General features: G+C 37.9%; 1 protein-coding gene across 4 annotated transcripts in view; it reads right to left on the bottom strand.

Annotated features, from left to right (window-relative positions):
* Nucleotides 1-21330, bottom strand: part of SMARCC1 (SWI/SNF related BAF chromatin remodeling complex subunit C1) — a 170258-nt gene that overhangs the window by 68974 nt on the left and 79954 nt on the right. For all 4 annotated transcript variants that reach the window (XM_082703794.1, XM_082703795.1, XM_082703796.1 and 1 more), the window contains exons 14-19: nt 17786-17907; nt 13486-13557; nt 11212-11325; nt 10440-10593; nt 9851-9964; nt 3899-3958 (exon numbers count right to left, since the gene is read on the bottom strand). In XM_082703794.1, coding sequence (XP_082559920.1) covers nt 3899-3958; nt 9851-9964; nt 10440-10593; nt 11212-11325; nt 13486-13557; nt 17786-17907 — 636 coding nt within the window. The remainder of the gene's footprint in view (nt 1-3898; nt 3959-9850; nt 9965-10439; nt 10594-11211; nt 11326-13485; nt 13558-17785; nt 17908-21330) is intronic.

The raw sequence follows: 21330 nt of genomic DNA, 5'->3' as shown, positions 1-21330 counted from the left end.
TCTCTCTCCCTAGGGTTTGTGGGGCCACAAACATATAATTGGGGCTATCTTGTGATTCTGATCATGGGCAGATTTTCTTAGGATACTCTACCATAGTCTTTTCAAACAAGTTTAAAAAAAAAAAAAAAAGTTTTCCTTTATCTTCCTCAGCTAAAGTCAAATAAGAAAATCCAGGAAGTTTTTTCCAGCATAGAGCTAAGAAACCCTTTGACATGCAAAATTCAAGAGTCAGTGTCCAGAAAAGCATAAAGCGGAGAAAGAGAAGACCCAAGCCTGGGCATTGAAGGCAGCATTATGTAACAGGAAATTGAAGTCATGTTTTCAAACTGAAGGAAGGACTACGTTAGCCTTTTGTGGCTTCCTAAACTGGTGACTCATTTTCAGGTAACACACATGGAATTCCTCACACGTTTTACAAATGAAATCTACTCAGACAAGTCCCCATTATCATTATCTTATGCAGTATATTTTCCCCCCAAAACTAATATTCAGCCTTATTATTAGCCTTCATGTCTACCAATTCAAGGTCTTTTTCTTTTTCTTTTTTTTTAAATGATTTTATTTTTATTTATTTGACAGAGATTACAAGTAGGCAGAGAGGCAGGAGGAAACAGTCTCCCTGCTGAGCAGAGAGTCTGATGAGGGGCTCAATCCCAGGACCAGGACGACGCTGGGATCATGACCTGAGCTGAAGGCAGAGACTTTAACCCACTGAGCCGCCCAGGTGCCGCAAGGTCTTTTTCAAACTGCAATTATTCATCCACTGTGTAGATTCCACACTGGCTAGCTGCAAAACTGAAACTATGCCTCCAAAATCTGTAATAAGACAATGACCTGAACATAACCACAGACAATAGCCCCCAGTATTCCACGTAAGAACTGTGCTTTGAGGAGAAGCCATATCAAATAAAGTGTTTTTAAAATAAAAGCGGGTGATCTAAGAATAATCTGAAGCAGTTGGGATGCTGCCTGTGTGATATATTTGTCTAATAAAATGGTGTGACTTGGGGGGGGGGACCTTAATGCATCTTCCAGATTTATGTATTTACTAGGAGGAAATTAACTGGCTCTGGTTATAAATCCATTAAAAATCTACTTCATATTCTTAAGCTATTAATTACCCACAAATAAACTATAGAACTAGAAGGTGTTGGTGGTAAACAATACTGCTGGGGAGCCTCTGTATAAGCACAGACAACACCTGTTGATTCAACTGCATGTTTAAAAGAAACACCAACCACTGGACAGGTACCACCTGCAGGAGAAAAAAATGCACTATTGTGTAAGGATACTGGGGTTTTCTTGGATATGTTCAGGGTAAACAGCAACCCAGCCACTGTGTCCTCACTCTATATTTACTATTCACTATTCCTTTTTTTTTTTTTAACTATTCACTATTCTTAAATGTGATAATGAATGAGTAGATGAGAATACATTAAAATGGTGGTAAAAACTCAAAAAAAAGAAATCCTTTTGAATTTTAATCCAGAGAGAGATTTGAGAAAATAAGGAAAAACAGAAAGGTGTAAAAAAAGAAAAGGAAGTTGTGAGTTTTTGGTTTTTTTTAAAGATTTATTTATTTATTTGTCAGAGAGACAGAGAGAGCGAGCACACAATCAGAGGGGGCAGCAGGCAGAGGGAGAAGCAGGCTCCCTAGATGTGGGACCCGATCCCAGGACCCTGGGATCATGACCCGAGTCAAATGCAGACGCCTAACCAACTGAGCCACCCAGGCGTCCCGAAAAGGAAGTTGCTAGTGCAATACTAGAACTTCTTAAAAATACAACTGTTGGAAAAATTCAAAAAACCAAATTAAAGCGATAGAAAACAATGAGCCGTCAGCAGGTCCAGTATATCTCAGTGTGGGATAAAGACCTATGGCGCACCACTCTTGCAGAGGGGCCCAGAGAGCAAAGAATTTTCCGAGTAACAATAAGACACCGCTGCCTTTTCGTAACAATAACATCTGCCTGGTTGGTGCTAAAGCAGCAGTGAGTGAGCCGCCCACCATCAGCATGAATCAAGACAGTGGCGCTGGACTGTCTTCAGAGTCGATCTAGTCTTCAGTGCCACATCCTCACAAAAGTAATCCAAATTCACTTTAAATTTATTAATTTTATGAATCCAAACATCAAAGTCCACTTGTTTCAGTGTTTGTACTATGAAATGTGAGGTACATGAGGGAACTAAAAATCAACCATCCAAGCATAATAGCGGGCTGAAGGAAAAGGACTGAGCCACCCAGGTACCCCTATTTCTTCCTATTTTGAGTGGGAATATGAAGCTGGGGAACAAACCAGCCTTCCTGTGACCGAAAGGAAACACTGAGACACACTGAGACAGAACATAGACATCTTAAAGGTGGAACAAAAAAAACAATAGAAAAGCTAGGAACCTGATGATATACTTGAAAAGTGAAAAGAATGTTGCGGGGGGCACCTGGATGGCTCAGGGGGTTAAGCCTCTACCTTTGGCTCAGGTCATGATCTTAGGGTCCTGGGATACAGCCCGAGCTGGGCTCTCTGCTCAGCCCAAAGTTGACTTCTCCCTCTCCTCTGCCCCTCCCCACCACTTGTGCATACAACGCGTACTCTCTCTCTCAAATAAGTATAAAACCATTAAAGAGAGAAAAAAAAGTTGGAACTGCCAATCTGAAGACAGCCAGTTGAACAAAAAAAACCAACATCCTTATGGTTTAAGGACATAAGGCTGCTAGATTAGATTTTCTGTTCTTTGTGGGGAAAGTGAGATTTTCTGTTCTTTGTAGACAAAAGCATTCCTAAGAGATTAAACAGTAAACTTCCCCACTGAGTCCTAATTTAGCTTTCACATGCACATCTTACCCACAAATACTAAGTAGTGTCATAGTCTTCACTTTACCCAATGATTGTTCTAGGACAAGATAAATGATCCTTCTTCAGAAATGGCTGATAAATACGGAACCCAATAGTCTGTATTTCTTACCTTCAATGCAAAAATAATTGCTAAGATCTACTTGTATATGAATTTGCAAGAATCTCCAAGACATGAAGAAATCCAAAAAGCATTCAACAGGTCGAATGGCAGATATCTTGAATTATCATTGGTTTAGTGTTCTGCTTTCAAGAACAAAATAGTATTTTCTTTCTTTTTTTTTTTTTAAGATTTTATTTATTTATTTGACAGAGAGAAATCACAAGCAGGCAGAGAGGCAGGCAGAGAGAGAGAGGAGGAAGCAGGCTCCCTGCTGAGCAGAGAGCCCGATGCGGGACTCGATCCCAGGACCCTGAGACCATGACCCGAGCCGAAGGCAGCGGCTTAACCCACTGAGCCACCCAGGCGCCCCCAAAATAGTATTTTCAAGGACAGATGTCTTTATCTACTTCTCTGGAATCATTCTGGGAAATACAGAGGTTGTGGACTCAAATGCATGTAAGCACTGGAGAACAAATCGACAATAACCAAGGTGGGCTAAGTTTGAAGAAAACTGGGATCTGAAGAAACATTCTACTTCCAAAGAACACCTGCTACTCGAGGTGAGCCAACTACTGCTCCATGGGAATGAGGTGCCAGAATTACCACATCTTCCAATTTTGGAGGAAAAATTAGAAATCTAGACTACTTTTGCAAAACTCTAGTTATTTGTTTCATGTTGGCAAAGATTTAAAATAAACAAAATAACCCAACCTGTGCCAAAAAAACACGTATCCAGGCTTGATCTTCCCTACCGATAGCCAGTATATCACCTCAGGGTGTGAGGTGCGATATTCGACGACGGCCCAAGAAAATTCTATTAAAACTCGATACCTGGTTCAAAAAACTTCAGGATTAATTCCGAAGGTGTATTTCAAATGTGAGTCACACAGACTAAGCATCTATCTCCTGTGTGCTAACGGGGCTCTGCTATTGACGTGCTTACCTCCAGGAGCAGAAGGGTCTCTTGTTCAGTCCATTCCCTTCCAGCACTGGCACCTTTACTCTAAAGAAACAAAACCAGAAATTAGGTACTCGTTTCCTAAAGGCTGATATGGAGCTCAGGAGGAGTCCCTTCTATGTAGAGGGAGCTATTTTATGCAAACAACCAAATAAACACTTAATAAATAAAATAATAAATAAAACACTTAAAGGACCCTAAACTTCCAGCAGAAAGGCAGACCTATTTCAATGATTTCTTGTCTGTCAAGGACTCATAGACCACTCAGACATATTACTTCTATCATTTTGATATTTAAAGATACCTTTTGAAGCTACAAAGGCTACAATATTTTAATGCATACCATGAGCTGGCTATGAAATTATCCATAACACAAATATTTGGTATAACTTGAAGGAAGCACTTTTTCCACGATTCAAAGACAAATTATGCTACATATGAATTACTCTAAGGGATTCTTGATTCCAACTGCAACAAGTTCAAATTCTCAATTTTATCACCTCTTGATTAAAATAATTACCAAGTGATTCCTTAAATTTCAAATCACTCTTTGTATAAGAATCCCTTTAACTGCCAATTCACATGAACATGGGAAGAGAAGAAAGACAATTTTGTGTTACATAAAAATTAAGATTTATCAATTGATTCATACTTCTTGAGTTGGAAGGCCCTGCTCCATTCATAGACTGGCAGAGGACAGGATGCGTGGCACACCTGACATTATCCTTCACCTATAAATGTTACCAATTCAAAATATACATTCTAATATATCCCTTCTCTGAAAACTCTACTTTGGGAGATTAGAATTTAACAAATCAAGAGAAAATATATCTATGATCTGTGATTTCCTTGATTGTGATAATAAAGCTTCTCAAGTTATTTGATTCAACCTTTCTGTGTAACTGCACTAAATATTATAGGTAAAAGTTAAATTGCTAGATTTCCATGGTATTCGATACATATCATTCTGAAATTTTTGCAAAAAAATGTACTAAAAATAACTAGTCCTCTAACTAGAGAATAAGGAGAAACGGAAGCCTTGTAGAATTCAAGTCATATGCATGACGCTGTGAGAGGGAAAAAAAATGCATATAGCTGTAATTCATAAAACACTGTTCAGATTCCTTAAGGATTCTAATAACCAATGTTCATCTTTTAGTGAACCAACCTCAGAAGTGACCATCAATCAGATTTGGAGTTCCAAGAGGACGAAAATTCATTAACACTTCCCCTAAATCCTAAAGAAGGCAAATCTGACTACAGGAAAGATCCATACAAACTACATGTGACAGCATTTACTGGGGACATGCAGAGCGAGAATTTCTCCACCTCCCAGCCACACGGTATAGTTTTTCCTCTTGATAAAAACTGGTTCTGGGAAGAGTGCATTATCTCAACAGGGCCCATGAGATGACTGTGGGGGTTTCTGCACAATTGTAGAAATTTTTTCTTTTGTACTTACTGGGGTAGAATGTATGTACAGTAAAATACCCACATCTTTTCACATATACACCCATGTAACAATGTAACTACCACTCAAATCAACATCCAAGGGGTCTCTCCTTTAAACCTCAAGTTGAGAGCAACTCACAGAAGTACACACTATTCCCAATTCTATAATCATAGGTTAGTTTTTCTTGGATATGAACTTTGTAAAACCATTCAGTATGAGTTTGTGGGTCTGGCTTAATATTATGTCAATGACATTCAACCCCACTCTTTACATGAAGGAGATCAATTCTTCATTTCTGTGTTAATATTACATTGTTTTAATAAACCACAATTTATCCACTATATGCTTGATTAATCACTGTTTACAGTTTCTGGCTATCCTGATAAGGCTGCTAAGAACATTCATGCACATTTTTTTATATATCCATTCTTTAAAAAACTAATTTATCTTATTTATATAGCTAGGAGCTCAGTGACTGGGTGTGTTTATATATATTTAGCTATAATACTGTTTCCTCCACTTTTATTTCCTGACAGAGTTTGTATAGGTTGGTATTATTTCTTCCTTAAATGTTTGGTACAGGGATGTCTGGGTGGCTCAGTCGGCTGGGCATCTCTTCCTTTGGCTCAAGTCATGATCCCAAGGTCCTGGTATTGAGTCCTGCGGCCGGTTCCCTGCTCAGCAGGGAGTCTGCTCCACCCTCTGCCTGCTACTCCCCCTGCTTGTGCTCTGACAAATAAATAAATTTTTACCAAAAATGTTTGGTACTAAAGCATCAAGAGAATCATCTGGGCCTAGAGTTTTATATTTAGAAAGGTGTTTCACTACATATAGATATAACAGACACAAGGCTATCCAAGTGCATTAATTTCCTGTGGCTACTGTAATCAAATTATCACAAACCTGATGTCCTAGAATAATGAAAATTCGTTCTCTCACAGCTCAGGAGGCTGGAAGTCCAAAATCAATACAACTGAGACAAAAGTCTTAATCTTAGTAGGGCCATACTCTCTCTGGATGCTCTTGGAGAGAATTCATTCTATGCCTCTTCTGCTTTCTGGTGGCTGCTTTAAACTCCTTGGTTTGTAGCCACCTCATTTTAACTGGTGCCCTTTCCTCCTCTTTTTTAAAGATTTTATTTATTTATTCATGAGACAAAGACAAAAAGAGAGAAGCAGAGGCAGAAGGAGAAGCAAGTTCCCCATGTAGCAGGGAGCCAGATGCAGAACTCATTCCCAGGACCCGGGATCAAGACCTGAGCCAAACACAGACACCTAACTGATGGAGCCACCCAGGTGCCCTGTCCTTTCCTCTTCTGTCTGCAAATCTCTCAGCATTCATCAAAGAACACATGTCATGGGGGCACCTGGGTGGCTCAGTCAATTAAGCCTCTGACTCTTGATTTTAGTTCGGGTTATGATGATCTTAGGGGGGTGGGAATGAGCCCCACATCAGGCTCTCTGCTGGGCAGTGGAGAAAAACTTAAGATTCTCTCCCTCCAATAAATAAATAAAATCTAAAAAAAAAAAAAAAAAAAAAAAAAAAAAAAAAATCCCTCCTCCCTTTTCTGATCTGTAATTTGTGTCTTCTCTTTTCTTCTTGATCACTCGGGTTAGAGGCTTGTCAAACTTATTCATCCTTTCAAATAACCATCTCCTTATTTCATTCGCTTTCTACGGTTTTTCTGGTTTTGGTTTCTAGATTAATTTTGTTGTGGTTAGCCAACCACATTTATATCACATGTATGAAATCATAAATCACATTTTATAGTATCACTCCTTTAAAACTGAGACCCATTTTATGGCTCAGAACTGAATATACTTTGAAGAATATTCCCCAAGAACTTTAAAAGAATGGTGTTTTCAGGACTCCTGAGTGGCTCAGTTGGTTAACCGTCTGCCTTCAGCTCAGGTCATGATCTCAGGGTCCTGGGCTCAAGCACCACATTGGGCTCTGCTCAGCAGCAAGTCTGCTTTTCCCTCTCCTTTTGCCCCTTCTTCCCCAACCCCAGCTCATGCTCTCTCAAATAAATAAAATCGTAAAAAAAAAAAAAAAAGGAATTTGTTTTTACTGTTATTTTGCATAGAGCTTTCTACGTACCAAATAGGTCATCTTGGTTCAGTCTTGGTCTAAATCTTTTCTTACTGACTTTCAACCTACTTGTTCTATCAATTACTGAGAATGGGTTAATGAAATTTCCAACTATAATTTTATGTTTGCCTATTGCTCCTTTCTATTCTATCAGCTTTTGCTTTACATATTTTGAATTTTTTAAATTAACTTTACACATACTTAGGATAATTATGTCCTTCTGATTAATGCTTTTATCATTATGAAATGTCCATGGTTTAATCCTGGTAAAATAACTTGTCCTAATGTCTACATCTGCTAATATTAACATAATGACTCTCTTGTTCTTCTGATTAGTATTTGGAAGTTATGTCTTTTCTTATCCTTTTATTTTTATATTTCAAGTGGGTTTTTTGTAGGCAATATATGCTTGACTTTTTTTTAATGCAATGTGACAGTTTCTGCTGCTTAATGAGAATATTACAACCACTTACACATAAGGTCAGGGCTACCCCTGTGGACATATATGTACACCTACCATCTTGCCATATTCTACCCAGCACATCTATCCCCTGCCTTTCTCTTTCTTTCCCTTTTATGGAGTAACTTTTTTGGGGGTCTTGCTGTTTTTATCTCCATCATTAACTTATTAGTTATGGGTCTTTACATACTCTATGATTCACAATACTCATGTCTAACTTGCTACGGTGTACCTTCAAATACATTACACATATTGTCTAGTAAAGAAACTATAATGCACTATACTTCCATTTTCCCTTCCTATGCCTTGAGCCCTGTTTGCTCGTTAACATTCACATGTTGTTAACCTAAATATATGTTCGTATCATTCTTAGTCTGAAAAGTCTATTACCATTTTCTTAGACTACAAATGAGGAGAAAACCTCTTTTCACTGACATATGTGTTGACCTCTTCTGGCACTCATTCTTCTTCCACATAGATCCAGGCCTTTTCCAAAATGCTTTGCCAAAGTATTACATAGTTTAATGTGAATCAGCATTTTGATCACATTTCTAAAAGATACCAGGATTTCAACTTCATATAATGGTCATTTTTCTGCCATTTTTGTCATTTCTACATGTTATGAACTCCCCAAAATAATCACTGCTTCAACAGTCCACATTCCTTTATATTTAACCACACATTCCTTCTTTTCCTGGGAATGCTTCCTTCCTAGTCACATGCATCCATCAGGGACCAGGGGCCCTCATCCTGAAAAACTCCCCTTGGTTTTCCTACACTGTGTGCTAGCGATGCCCTCCCATACCTCTCGATGTCGTCGCTGCCCTTTCCCTCCTAAAAGGTACTTTACTGCAAACATAACTGCAGAATTTTTAAATGAATGTTATTTAAAACATTTCGGCTTCAGCATTTTAAAATGTTATTATATTGTCCCCCTCTGGCTTCTGTCATTTCTGTTGACAAGTCAGACATCAATTTCATGATTGTTCCTTTGAATTTAATGTGTCCTTCTCCAACCCTGCTGACCCCCCACAAAGTGACTGTTTTTAAGACGTTAGTTTTTAAGATAAGTTTAAGTGTGATGGGCCTGAATGTGGTTTCCTCTGCATCCAAACTGGATCTGTTCAGACTCATGAATTGATAACCTTTTTTTTTGAAGATTTTGTTTGTCTATTTATTTATTTATTTACTTGACACACACACAGAGAGAGAGAGAGAGAGAGATCACAAATAGGCAGAGAGAGATAGGGAGAAGCAGGTTCCCCACTGAGCAGAGAGCCTGATGCGGGGCTCAATCCCAGAATCCTGAGATCAATGACCTGAGCCGAAAGCAGAGCCTCAACCCACTGAGCCACCCAGGTGCCCCGTGATATCTTTTTTTAATAAAAAATGTTTAGCCATTAAATCTTCAAATATCACTTTTGCTTCATTCTTTCTCTTCCTACAGGTCTCTAATGATAAATATGAATTCTTTTTACAGTAGCTCATGTGTCCCTTGCGCTCTGTTCCCTTTGTCCCCCTCCCTCACCCTCATCCAATTTCTTTTTCTCTTGATGCTTCAGTTTCAATATATCTACTTCCTGTCTGAGCTCACTAATACTGTCTTCTGTTGTGTTTAGCCTGTTGCTAAAACCATCAATGAGTTAATTTCAGGCATATTTTTCAATTATACAATATACATTTGATTCTTCCTATAGATTCCAAATATGTTGAAATTCTCCACTTTTCCTTGTTTTAACATATTAATCAGTTACTTTAAAATACCTATATTCTAACCACACAGAAAAAAATGGTAAGATAAGTGATTGTTATTTTATAAAATGCCAGCAGGTTAAGTGAAATGCACACCTTCTTAAAAAAAAATACTTCCTAGAAGGACAAGAAGAGATCATGCTGGATTACAGTCCAGCTGTGCCTAGAAAAAAGTCCTTACCTTTGCTAAGGTTTTCTTAGAGTAAATGTCAGTACGAAGACCAAAGTTCTGCAAATCAATTGGTTTTTCCTTGTTCTTCTCAGGAAAATTTAACATCTGCTGAGCAGCAGGGACCTACGAGTCAGAAAAATGATAAATGGCTGTATTAACCTCCACAAAGTCAGGGGGATAGAAGTTTTTAAAGCACTGTTTAACAATGGCACGTAAGAAGATTAAAAAAAAAAAAATACCCACACCTTCACCCTATACTTCCAACATTTCAACTTAACTATATAGGCAACATTTTTTATCTCTATTAAATCCCAGAGAAAACAGGTAACAAGTTTTCTTTAATATGTTCTCCCATTTCATGTGAATTATAATTTATACCTTCAACTCATGTTATTCTAACCTAAGGCTATATAAAATATGGTTGACATACTAATCTTTTCAAGAATATGTGTATGGATGTCCACTTTCCAAATGTTAGGAAGGGGAAAAAGTTTCACACAATCAGTGTATAGTGTCACGATGCTGCCTAACATTAGTCTATTAGTATAATAATTACTAATAGTGAATTATAGTAATATTAGTGTAATAATTAAGTTACCTGAGGTGATCGAAGATGTAGAGGCACAAGCCCAGAGGGGGTATCAGCTAACACATTAAAATGAGGAGTAGGAGGAGGTCCCATAGCCATGGGTCGACTTTCTGGATCCACTTGGTAATTAACAAGCCCCCACTGCTCTAAAAAGGCATGAACCCTAGAAGAGCAAAGTTCTGAAAGTTAAAATCTAGAGAATGTACCCTGTCTCCTTCGTCATCACAATTCATTAAAAAAACAAGAACAATAGAACAAGTAAATGTTCTCCGTAGGCTATGAACCATCACAAAGTTAACTGACAAGTCTGGTTTGTTATTTGAGGGACAATTTCTAAACACTCGATGTTGACAGCATAGCACCCCAAAACCTAGTACAAAGCCCAATTATTTCAATCACAGAAATAAGAGAGGAAATGTTCATGTAAGTCCATAGTGAAAGAACTCATACACAGACCAAACTCAAGCAAGGAGATTCACATTTGATGTGTTTCTTTAGAGACAGATCTAGTGGACAGAGCTTATTCACTCTCCTGCTCAACTCACTCTCAATCCCTGGTCATTCTAGGATTTCATTATAAAATAAAAGATGTCAACTGTAAAATCTTAAAACGAGGAGAAAACGCCAAGGTATTAAATACATTCAACCCCTAAATAAAAGACATTTGATTAAGGTGTTTTATTAACAAAGAAAACATCAAGTGTAAGCACTCAAACATTAAACAGCAGGGCATTGGTAACCTCCTGAAGTGAAGCGTCTGAGAAAAAGTCAGGCGTTTTACCTCATCACAGCACACACGTCTCCAGTCAAATTCCTCCGACAAGCAGTGCTGGTTAAATATTCTTGGGGGTTTAGGCGATATGTGTCAATCATAAAATTTCGATATGCCAAGTATCTAAAAAGCAGTGGCAAAATTCATAAGATAGACACACATCCTTTCAGAAATAATAACTCACAGAGCCAAAAATCATCACATTCCTCACAACCAAATCCAACAAAAAGTTAACATTCCAACCAGCAGTATTGTGTACTTACAGTCATGAACGTAACCAAAGATAAGAACCCTTAATATGCAAAACAACTATTTACTAATATTTAACAATAATAACTAAAATGTAGTAAAATCTGATGAAGTTAATATGAAGTAACACAGGGGCACATGGCTGGCTCAGTTGGTAGAGCAAGCGACTCTTGATCTCAGGGACATGAGTTGGAGACCCACACTCGGCACAGAGTTTACACTAAAAATAATAATAGTAATAATAATAACAGTAGTAATAATGTGAACTAACATAAATACAAAACTGGTCACAGGGGTATATGGATAAATCATTAGTTCCCTGCAGAATTTGCAAATGACACCTGGTTACTTAGGCTGTCTCCCTAACTACTGTGTATCCAACCATAACTCATTTAAATCTCACAACTTCTCCATTTGCTCATTTCATTTATCAATGAGCAAACTTAAGCACAGATTAAAGAATGTGTCCTAGACCACAAGACTGGTTAAGTGTGGCGCCAGAATTCAACATGGCAGGTAGGGGGAGTTAGCACTCTGGAACCTATGCTCTTAACACACGATGTGTCTTATTTCTAGATTCTTCTTACAGCCACACGTGAATCTGGTTCCAACAATGGTTATATATCCAGCTAGACGAGGACTAAAATCCATGAGGCCAAAATCAAAGCTGAGACAAAAACAGATTAAAAAACGAAAAGAAAAACTGAAATTCTGAGTCACAGTAAATTTCACAACATACCCAAACATTTCTACAACAAAATATATATATATATTTTTTTCCAACAAAATATTTAAAACAAGATTGTTGAGATGCGAGAGACCCAGCAAAAGTTCTTGCCACAAAAGCAAAACAAAAATCTGGCAGGTTAAGGGCAGCTACATCAGAGCACAAAAGGTCTGCTCAAAAAAGGTCTTGTATAAGCACAGGTGGATAAACAAAGACCCAAAGGTAAAAATGTTTAAATTTAAGCAAACTAAACTGCTAAACTGTGCTTGTAAACAGAAGATTGTCAAGAACCGTAAGTATCTATACAAATGCTGGCAATCAACATGTTAGCTAGAAGAATATACCATGTCTAACTAAAAGGGTTTCTTATGCCAACTCTGATTGTGGTTTTAAATGAAACCTTACAGCTTTGTCATGGAAAGGCAGGAATTATCTCTGACATCTAAACTTAAACTCTCAAACTATCATGGACAATCTATTACAAGAAAATACTTATTATTTAATTATCTGTATTCTAGCAGGTGTTTTATGTGGACAATTATCCCTCCCTAACAATAGAAACATGAGACATCTATTTGTGAAATCACATAAGCATAACAAACAATGAATTAATGCTATAAAGATACTATACAGAAAAGTATTTTACAATATGATAGGTGTGGATTTATTTTTAGGGGGAAGGGTTTCCAGACACATGTATTTAAGGGTCACAAGGCAAAGGGAAAAATACTTCCTAACAAGATTCTTCCATCCATGTTTTTGTATTTCCAATGTAAAAGCACAACAATGCTTATGTAATTAAGATCGATTTATAGGCAGCTGTGACATCATATTAGGCATTCCTTGAATTACTAGTCATTCATCAGGAAAATAAGATAAAGATGTCACTTTCTCCTAGCTTACTACACACACACACACACAAACAATCTATTACACACAGGTACATACAAGGTGGAAACTGTCTGGGAGAAACCTGAACCCATTTTGTGAATGCCTGTTACCGAATTCAATTTTAGCTATAAGAGCTGACATGCATGTAGTTCAAGGTTGTAGGTTCAAGATGCAAATGAAAGAAAAAAATCTAGAACAATTTCCTTTACAACAAGGAATTCTGTGTGGCTGAGATATGAACACTGTTCTGGACGGAATAACACATTTGCAGACCTCTACACATTAGCAAAAATGAACTCAGAAGTATCCTTTTAAAAACCCCTGCCCAATACATTCAAATGAACAATTTTTCTAGACACTGACCCCATTCTAAAGTAAGTAACAGTATCAAGATTACATCTTCACATTTCACTCACATTTCTGGTGTCTTGGATTTGTTTTTTCCATTGAAAAACTCAGGAAGAGCACGCCGTTCAATCACGTGAATACTGGGGAATTAAAAATAAAAAGTCCTCTTGGAAAAATGAAATCTTGAAATTTGAACTAAGTTTGTTTAATTTTCAAAGTAAAATTGATTAATTCCAAAAACTGAACATTATTTTCAGAGCTTAATTATCTTGGGGCACCTGGGTGGCTCAGTCATTAAGCGTCTGCCTTCAGCTCAGGTCACGATCCCAGGGAACTGGGATCAAGCCCCATCAGGCTCCCTGCTTCTCCCTCTCCCACGCCCCCTGCTTGTGTTTCCTTTCTCCTGTGCCTCCCTCTATCAAATAAATAAATAAAAGCTTTAAAAAAAAAAAAAAAGAAAGAACTTAATTGTCTCATACAAGTTCTATGTATTAACAGCAGAAAGCCTTCCCCTTCTTACCCACAAAACTTAATTGTAGTTTTTCCATTCCCACACCCAAACTCAAAAACTTCTATCAACACATTGAAAGCTATGTATTGCATTATGTTCTTGATATAACACATCATAAGTAGATGATGAGCAACAAAATACAGACTTCACTGGAAATGGCCAGACATCACAGCAGCTGGCATGGCAACAAACTGATGAAGCGAATGACCAGCCGAAAGACGATGGAATTTACATCAACAGTTTCTTGGGCTCTTAACATCAATGAACCCTTTCGCCCAGCCCTCAAAGAGTTTGTGCTGAACTGAATTTTTTTTTAAAGATTTTGGTAATCTACTGCCTTTAAAAAGATTATAGAACTGAATTTTAATAGTGAGATAAAGGCACTGGTAATTTTATAAAGTGTTACAGGTGATAAGCACTACAGAGACCAGGTAAAAATCAGGTCTAATGCACGATACAAATGACCCAACTGTGTATACAGTACAAAGGTTTTGACGCTAATACAGTGATACAGATGATACTTTATAGTTTCTCAGTGGCTTTCCAGATATGCAGTAACTGGTTATGCAGGGAAGAACAAATCAATAATTGTGACTGTAACTATAGGCATTGTCTGGCTGGCTTAGTCAGTAGAACATATGACTTTTTTTTTTTTTTTAAGATTTTATTTATTTATTTGAAAGAGAGAGAGAGACAGTGAGAGAGAAAACACGAGTAAGGGAAGCAAGAGAAGAAGAAGCAGGTTTCCCGCTGAGCAGGCAGCCCAATGCAGGGCTCAATCTCAAGACCTGGGGCTCATGACCTGAGCCAAAGCCAGATGCTTAATCACTGAGCCACCCAGGTGCCCTGAGCACGTGACTCTTGATCTCAGAGTCCTGACTTCGATCACCCTTTTAAACACAGAGTTTATTTACTTAAAAAAAAAGGCATTTATTCTTGCATCATTTGGGAACATTTAAACTGTTTGAACGGGATCTGTATTGCCAAATACTATAAATACAATGAATTAACCTGAAAACTTCTAGGAAGATAATTTCTAAGATGAATTAGTACTATATAGTTATGTGTAACAACTTTCCAAGTTTTACTATAAAAACAGCTATAGGCAATTATATAGTTCAAACATGCCTCTTGCTGTTTTATTGTTAAAGGTTAGGAAGCCCACAAAAAAACACAATTTCTATATTCACCAAGAACAAAACACACATGAATGTTTAACCCTAAGCACTTTCTTTTCTGAATTGCTGGCAGCTGATTCCTGAGGTTCTGAGAATGAGTCAGGAAGTGGGGTGCTCAGAATCAGAAAACTGAAGTTATTCCAACTGTCCACTGCAATGGTAAAACGCTTCCACTGACACAGTACTTGTCTTTATAAAATAGGGATGTGAGTTACACCTCCACGATCCGTAAGAGTAAGCTTTGTGACATGCAATGGTTATGATGCAAATGAGTGTTTCTGTAACCTATAAAAACCCTCCAAGTTACATACTATTATGACTGCCTTTTTTTTTAGTTTTAGAGGAAAAAAAAACACAAGTTTCTCAATTGTGTCCTTTTAAACAATTCTGAATCTGAACATGTAATTACAATTACCAACAGTAAAACTGAGACACTTCCAAATTTAAAAATCACATCGTCAATGTAATGAAGACTCACCTTCAAAAAGGAGCTATATACTTATTCTGTCCTAGGTTCCATTTATTCAAAACAATTAGGAATGCCAGTCAGAGTTGATCTTAAAGGCATGCAGAGAAGTATCAATATTAGAGTCATATTTTGTGGTTTTTGGAAAAAAGTCAGGTATAGTTCCAAGTGAATCAGCCACCCTATTCCTTTAAATTGGCTTCTAAAGATATATGTGTGTGTGTGTGTGTGTGTATCTTTATGTCTAATGCATGTATATTTCTAAATATATGTATGTCTAAATGCATGTATAAAGACATATATATATACAAAGACACACATAGATAAGATCACACTTATCCTTAAAGAATAATAATGTTTACCCCTAAATCAAATAATACATTATATGTTAATAAAAAAAAAAAAAAAAAAACCGGGGCGCCTGGATGGCTCAGTCAGTTAAGCGGCTGTCTTCGGCTCAGATAAGACCACAAGACTCCAAGTAAGGGCAATATCACTAGAGTTAAGCGTACAACTTTCCAATGAAAGTACCTTAAAGGAGCTAACTATTTGGTGGGGCATATTCTGGTACATATATTTAAAAATAAAAAGCCTGGGCGCCTGAATGGCACAGTCGTTAACCATCTGCCTTCAGCTCAGGTCAAGATCCCTGGGTCCTGGGATTGAGCCCCGAATCTGGCTCCCTGCTTGGTGTGAAGTCTGCTTCTCCCATTCCCCTGCTTGAGTTCCCTCTCTCCCTGTGTCTGTCAAATAAACAAATAAAATCTTTAAAAAATAATAATAAAATAAATCTTGAAACACTGAAAAAATTAAATTTAAAAATAATAAAATAAAATAAAAATAAAAAGCCAAATAAAAATCAGCCTGATATGAAATAGTCACACTTTGAAAATAATCACCAAATAAGATATATAGGATTATAACAATACTCCAGTGATGCCAAATGGTTGTGGTAAATGACAGGGAAGATGCTAAGGAAGGTGTTTTCTTGAACTGTTTTTTTGTAAAGATGTTTTACTCATCTATTTGAGAGAGAGAGAAAGAGAGACAGAAAAGGAGCAGGGGGAGGGGCAGAAGCAGATTCCCTGATACGAAGGGAGCCCAACGTAGAACTTGATCCCAGGACTCCTGAGATCATGACCTGAGCCAAAGGCAGACACTTAACAGACTAAACCAGTTGCCCCATTCTTAAACTTTTTATATATGAAAAGCATCTTAATGTTAAAAATATTTCCTACTGGGGTGCTTGGCTGGCTCAGTCAGTAAAGCTAACTGACTCTTGATCTCAGGGTTATGAGTTCAAGCCCCACAATGGATGCAGAACTCATTTAAAAAAAAAAAAATCCTATTAAAATGAAGCCATAGGGGCACCTGGGTGGATCAGTGGGTTAAAGCCTCTGCCTTTGGCTCAGGTCATGGTCCGGGGGTCCTGGGATCAAGCCCCGAGTCAGGCTCTCTGCTCAGTGGGGAGCCTACTTCCTCCTCTCTCTCTGCCTGCTTCTCTGCCTACTTGTGATCTCTGTCTGTCAAATAAATAATAAAATCTTAAAAAAAAAAAAAAAAGCCATTACTAGATAGTGAGAGGAGGTCTTTTTAAAATGTACTTCTTTAATGTGTGTTTTTTTCAGGGTCTCAAACTTACAACCTGAGATCAAGAGTCGCATGCTCCACCAACTGAGCCAACGAGGTGACCCTAATATTTTAAAATCATAATGAATGTCTATATTTTAAAATTATTAAATAATAAACTATTTGCCAATCTGAATTGTAACTGATTCTAAATGAGTTAGTCTAACCTGAAAAAATTTTACAATCCCTAAGCACAACACATCATCATTTCCATCCCTAAACTACTCTAAAGAAAAGACTCCAAAGTGAAAATAAAATCACTTTCCATCTCCCTTCAGCTATATTTTTTTTTAAGATTTCATTTATTTATTTGACAGAGAGAGAAAGAGAGGGAGAGGGAGAGGGAGAAGCTGACTCCCTTCAAGCAGAGAGCCTGATGTGGGAATCGATCCCAGGACCGAGATCCGGACCTGAGAAGAAGGCAGATACTTGACTGACTGAGCCACCCAGGTGCCCTCACCTTCCCCCCTTTTCTTAAGATTTCCCTTCATCCAATTTGACACTGATTACTGATACAGGGATTTAGGCAAGAAAGTCCCCCCATTCCTAAGAACCATAGTCACCCATGTACACGGCTCACTCACCAGTTATAATCAAACCATGACGCATAGCTAGGAATAATAATGTGATTGGTCTGCTCGGTTACATTATCTTCTCCAGGGTCAAGTGAGCGACTCTGATCACCTTTGCTAGGATCTTCATCTTCCTACAGAAGAGAACCCAGAGTTTAGAGAAACAGAGAACCATAGGACATAAATTTTTTTCCAACTACTCATATTATGGCACAAAATGAAGCTACCTGATCCAATTTCAAGTCTCGGAAAAACAAATTTCAATGAAAGGCAGCCTTTCACAGTTCTCAAAGTACCTTCATAAGATGTCGAGATGACTCAGCAGACTCCTCCCTTTTTCAGATGAGGTAATCAATTCGGAGAAGGCCCAAACCTTTTCCCACAGAAGCCTGCTTCTTATGTGCCCAGTTTTATCTAATCCTAGGGTCACAAATCTAAATTACTCGTTCTCAAGTTATTTATAAGAAGGTGACTCAAGGACTCTAATGAAGCGCAATGGCACACTTTCCCCCATCCCAAAGATTGATCAGTAGGTATCTGCTAGTGGCTATGTGCACCTTTTCTCATTCATTCCTCACAATAACAGCAGGTATTATCACCTCTTTTACGGATGAGAAAATGATGCGCAGAACCAGTAAGCTGAAAAAAGAGTAACTCCAGAAAACCCAGTCTGAGGGCCTACACTCTCAACCATTTTCACTACTGAAAGTCAGTTCTCATTTTTATCACATGTACGGAGGTTTTACAAATGATTCCACCAAAAAACCTGGTCTGGCTAATACAGTAATTTAAAAATCATTGCTTTGGCTCAAAACCCAAGAACACTTCTTATGTAGAGTAGTAACAATTCCTTTTAAATACTATCATGTAATACAGTTTATATTCAAATGGTTCCAAGAAATCCCAGAAATGTCCTTTATACATTTTTCTCCCCAAACCAGAACCTGTTCAAGGAATCCACATTATATGATACTCACATCTTTTTAGTTTCCTTTAATCCCTGCCCCCATTTGGGGGGGGGTACCCCACGACATTCAAATGTTTCAAAACTCCAGAACAAATGACTTATGCAATATCTAACAATCTCTACTTATAATTATTTATCCTTCATAATTAACTTCTGATGAAACATTTTTATCAAGAATGCTACAGGAAGGGGCACCTAGGTGGCTCAGTTGTTAAGCATCTGCCTTCAGCTCAGGTCATGATCCCAGGATTCTGGGATCAAGCCTCGCATCATGCTCCCTGCTCATTCTCCCCCTCCAACTCACCCTGCTTGTGTTCCCTCTCTCATTCTCCGTCAAATAAATAAATAAAATCTTTAAAAATAAAAACAAGAGAAAACCACAGGCAGTAAGTTTTCTGACATTCAGATGTTTTCAATCTTCTACAGTTATACCATTATATCCATCGCTCTTTTATCTGTGGTGCTTTACTGTTTTTATTCTTATGAAATAATTAATAAATAATTGAAAATGGGGGGCCCCTGGGTGGCTCAGTGGTTAAGCCGCTGCCTTCGGCTCAGGTCATGATCTCAGGGTCCTGGGATCGAGTCCCACATCGGGCTCTCTGCTCAGCGGGGAGCCTGCTTCCCTCTCTCTCTCTCTTCTTCCTTCTCTACCTACTTGTGATCTCTGTCTGTCAAATAAATAAATAAAATCTTTAAAATAATAATAATAATAATCAAAAATGTTCTGTGTTGAGTATTTATAGTGAGGATCTAGTATTACTGCCTAGAAACTTAAGACAATAATTTTCTTAAGATTAATGAATACAGAAAAAAACATAATGTATGAAAGGCCCAAGGAAACTCTGGTTGTTACTTAAATGATTTTGAAACAATTTTGATTACAAAGGTAAGAAATGTTATTTCCCAAATCAGGGGAGCTAGTAAAAAATATGCTCATGGTTAATGAGTTTTTAAGGAGTAGATATCACCAACTCAGTTAGAATATAAAAAATTTCCTTTACTCAAGGAAAACCAGGGAAAGACTGCCACTGGAATTAACAAAAGCCAGTAGTCTATGATTTAACTATCTGAGTGAGGGAACACACGGGATGACATTATGGGACCAGCTATTAACTGGTAACTATTTTCTTTTTTACTATTTTTTTAATAACTCTTTTAAGATTTTATTTATTTGAGAGAGAGAGCGAGCATGAGAGGGGAAAAGGTCAGAGGGAGATGCAGACTCCCCATGGAGCTGGGAGCCTGATGTGGTACTCGATCTCAGGACTCAGGGATCATGACCTGAGCTGAAGGCAATTGCTTAACTAACTGAAGGCAGTTGCTTAACCAACTGAGGCACCCAGGCGTCCTTCTTTTTTCTTAAGATTTTATTTATTTATTTGACAGAGAGTCTCCCCTAGAGTAACTATTTTCTAACCAGCTTTGGTTTTAGTTATACAACAGACCTGGCCTTGGTTTCAAGATACTCCTTGTCCCTGGCATAAAAATAACCCTACAGGTCACAACTGTCTGGCTTATTTTGGTCCCTTCCACTGCCACACAACAGTATTTACACTAACCAATGACATCTTTTTACAAATATAACATCTGTTAATGGTTGCTAAGTAGCTCTTTAACTAAAGAAGTCTAATTTTATTTATTTATTTTAAAGATTTTATTTATTTATTTGACAGAGAGAGAGAGAAATCACAAGCAGGCAGAGAGACAGGCTGAGAGGGGGGAAGCAGGCTCCCCGCAGAGCAGAGAGCCCAACCTGGGACTCGATCCCAGGACCCTAAGACCACGACCCAAACCAAAGGCAGAGGCCAAACCCACTGAGCCACCCAGGTGCCCCAAGAAATCTAATTTTAAAGAAAAAAATCATAGGGACTCCTGGCTGGCTCTGTCAGTAGAGTGTTCAACTCTTGATCTTGGGGCTGTGAGTTCGGGTCCACACGGGGTACAGAGCTTACTTAAAAATAAAATCTAAAAAAAAATCTTCCAGGCACTAGGGTGGCTCAGTCACTTAAGAGTCTGACCCTTGGTTTCATCTCAGGTCATAACCTCATGAGTCCTGAGGATCTGCGCTCAGTGGGGAGTCTGCTAAGATTCTCTCCCTCTGCTCCTCCCCCTACTTGTGCAACACTCTCTCTAAAGTAAACAAATCTTTAAAAACTAAAATAAAATCTTAAAAGAAAAGAATCGTAAGAGTAATTTCATTAAAGAGCTTTATGGAGATGAGTTCCTCGAAAGTTTTCAGGAAAATCCTATCATAAACAGGTTCATTCCTTGAATGTATAAAAAAAAAAAAAACACAGTAAGTGTCAATTTGGGGGATTTCTCTAATTCAATGAAAAAAGAACTACCCATTTTCAGCAAAGTAAGAGAGTTATTTCAAGGGGATTGTTATTTGAGGGATTAGGGATCAGTTACACTTAACTAATAACACAGTCAAATATGATAGTTTGAATGAACAGGCCATTTACTAAAAAGCCTGAAATCCAACACTTTCCAACATCATTATTGCTAGTCTCTACCACAGGACTGATGGAACAGGAAGCTGCTGACTGTGAGGGCTCAAAAAACGTTATGAGTATCCTCAAGGGCT

This window comes from Mustela nivalis (assembly GCF_964662115.1).
Source record: "Mustela nivalis genome assembly, chromosome: 1".
NCBI lineage: Eukaryota > Metazoa > Chordata > Mammalia > Carnivora > Mustelidae > Mustela > Mustela nivalis.
This window is presented reverse-complemented; position numbering and strand designations above follow the sequence as displayed.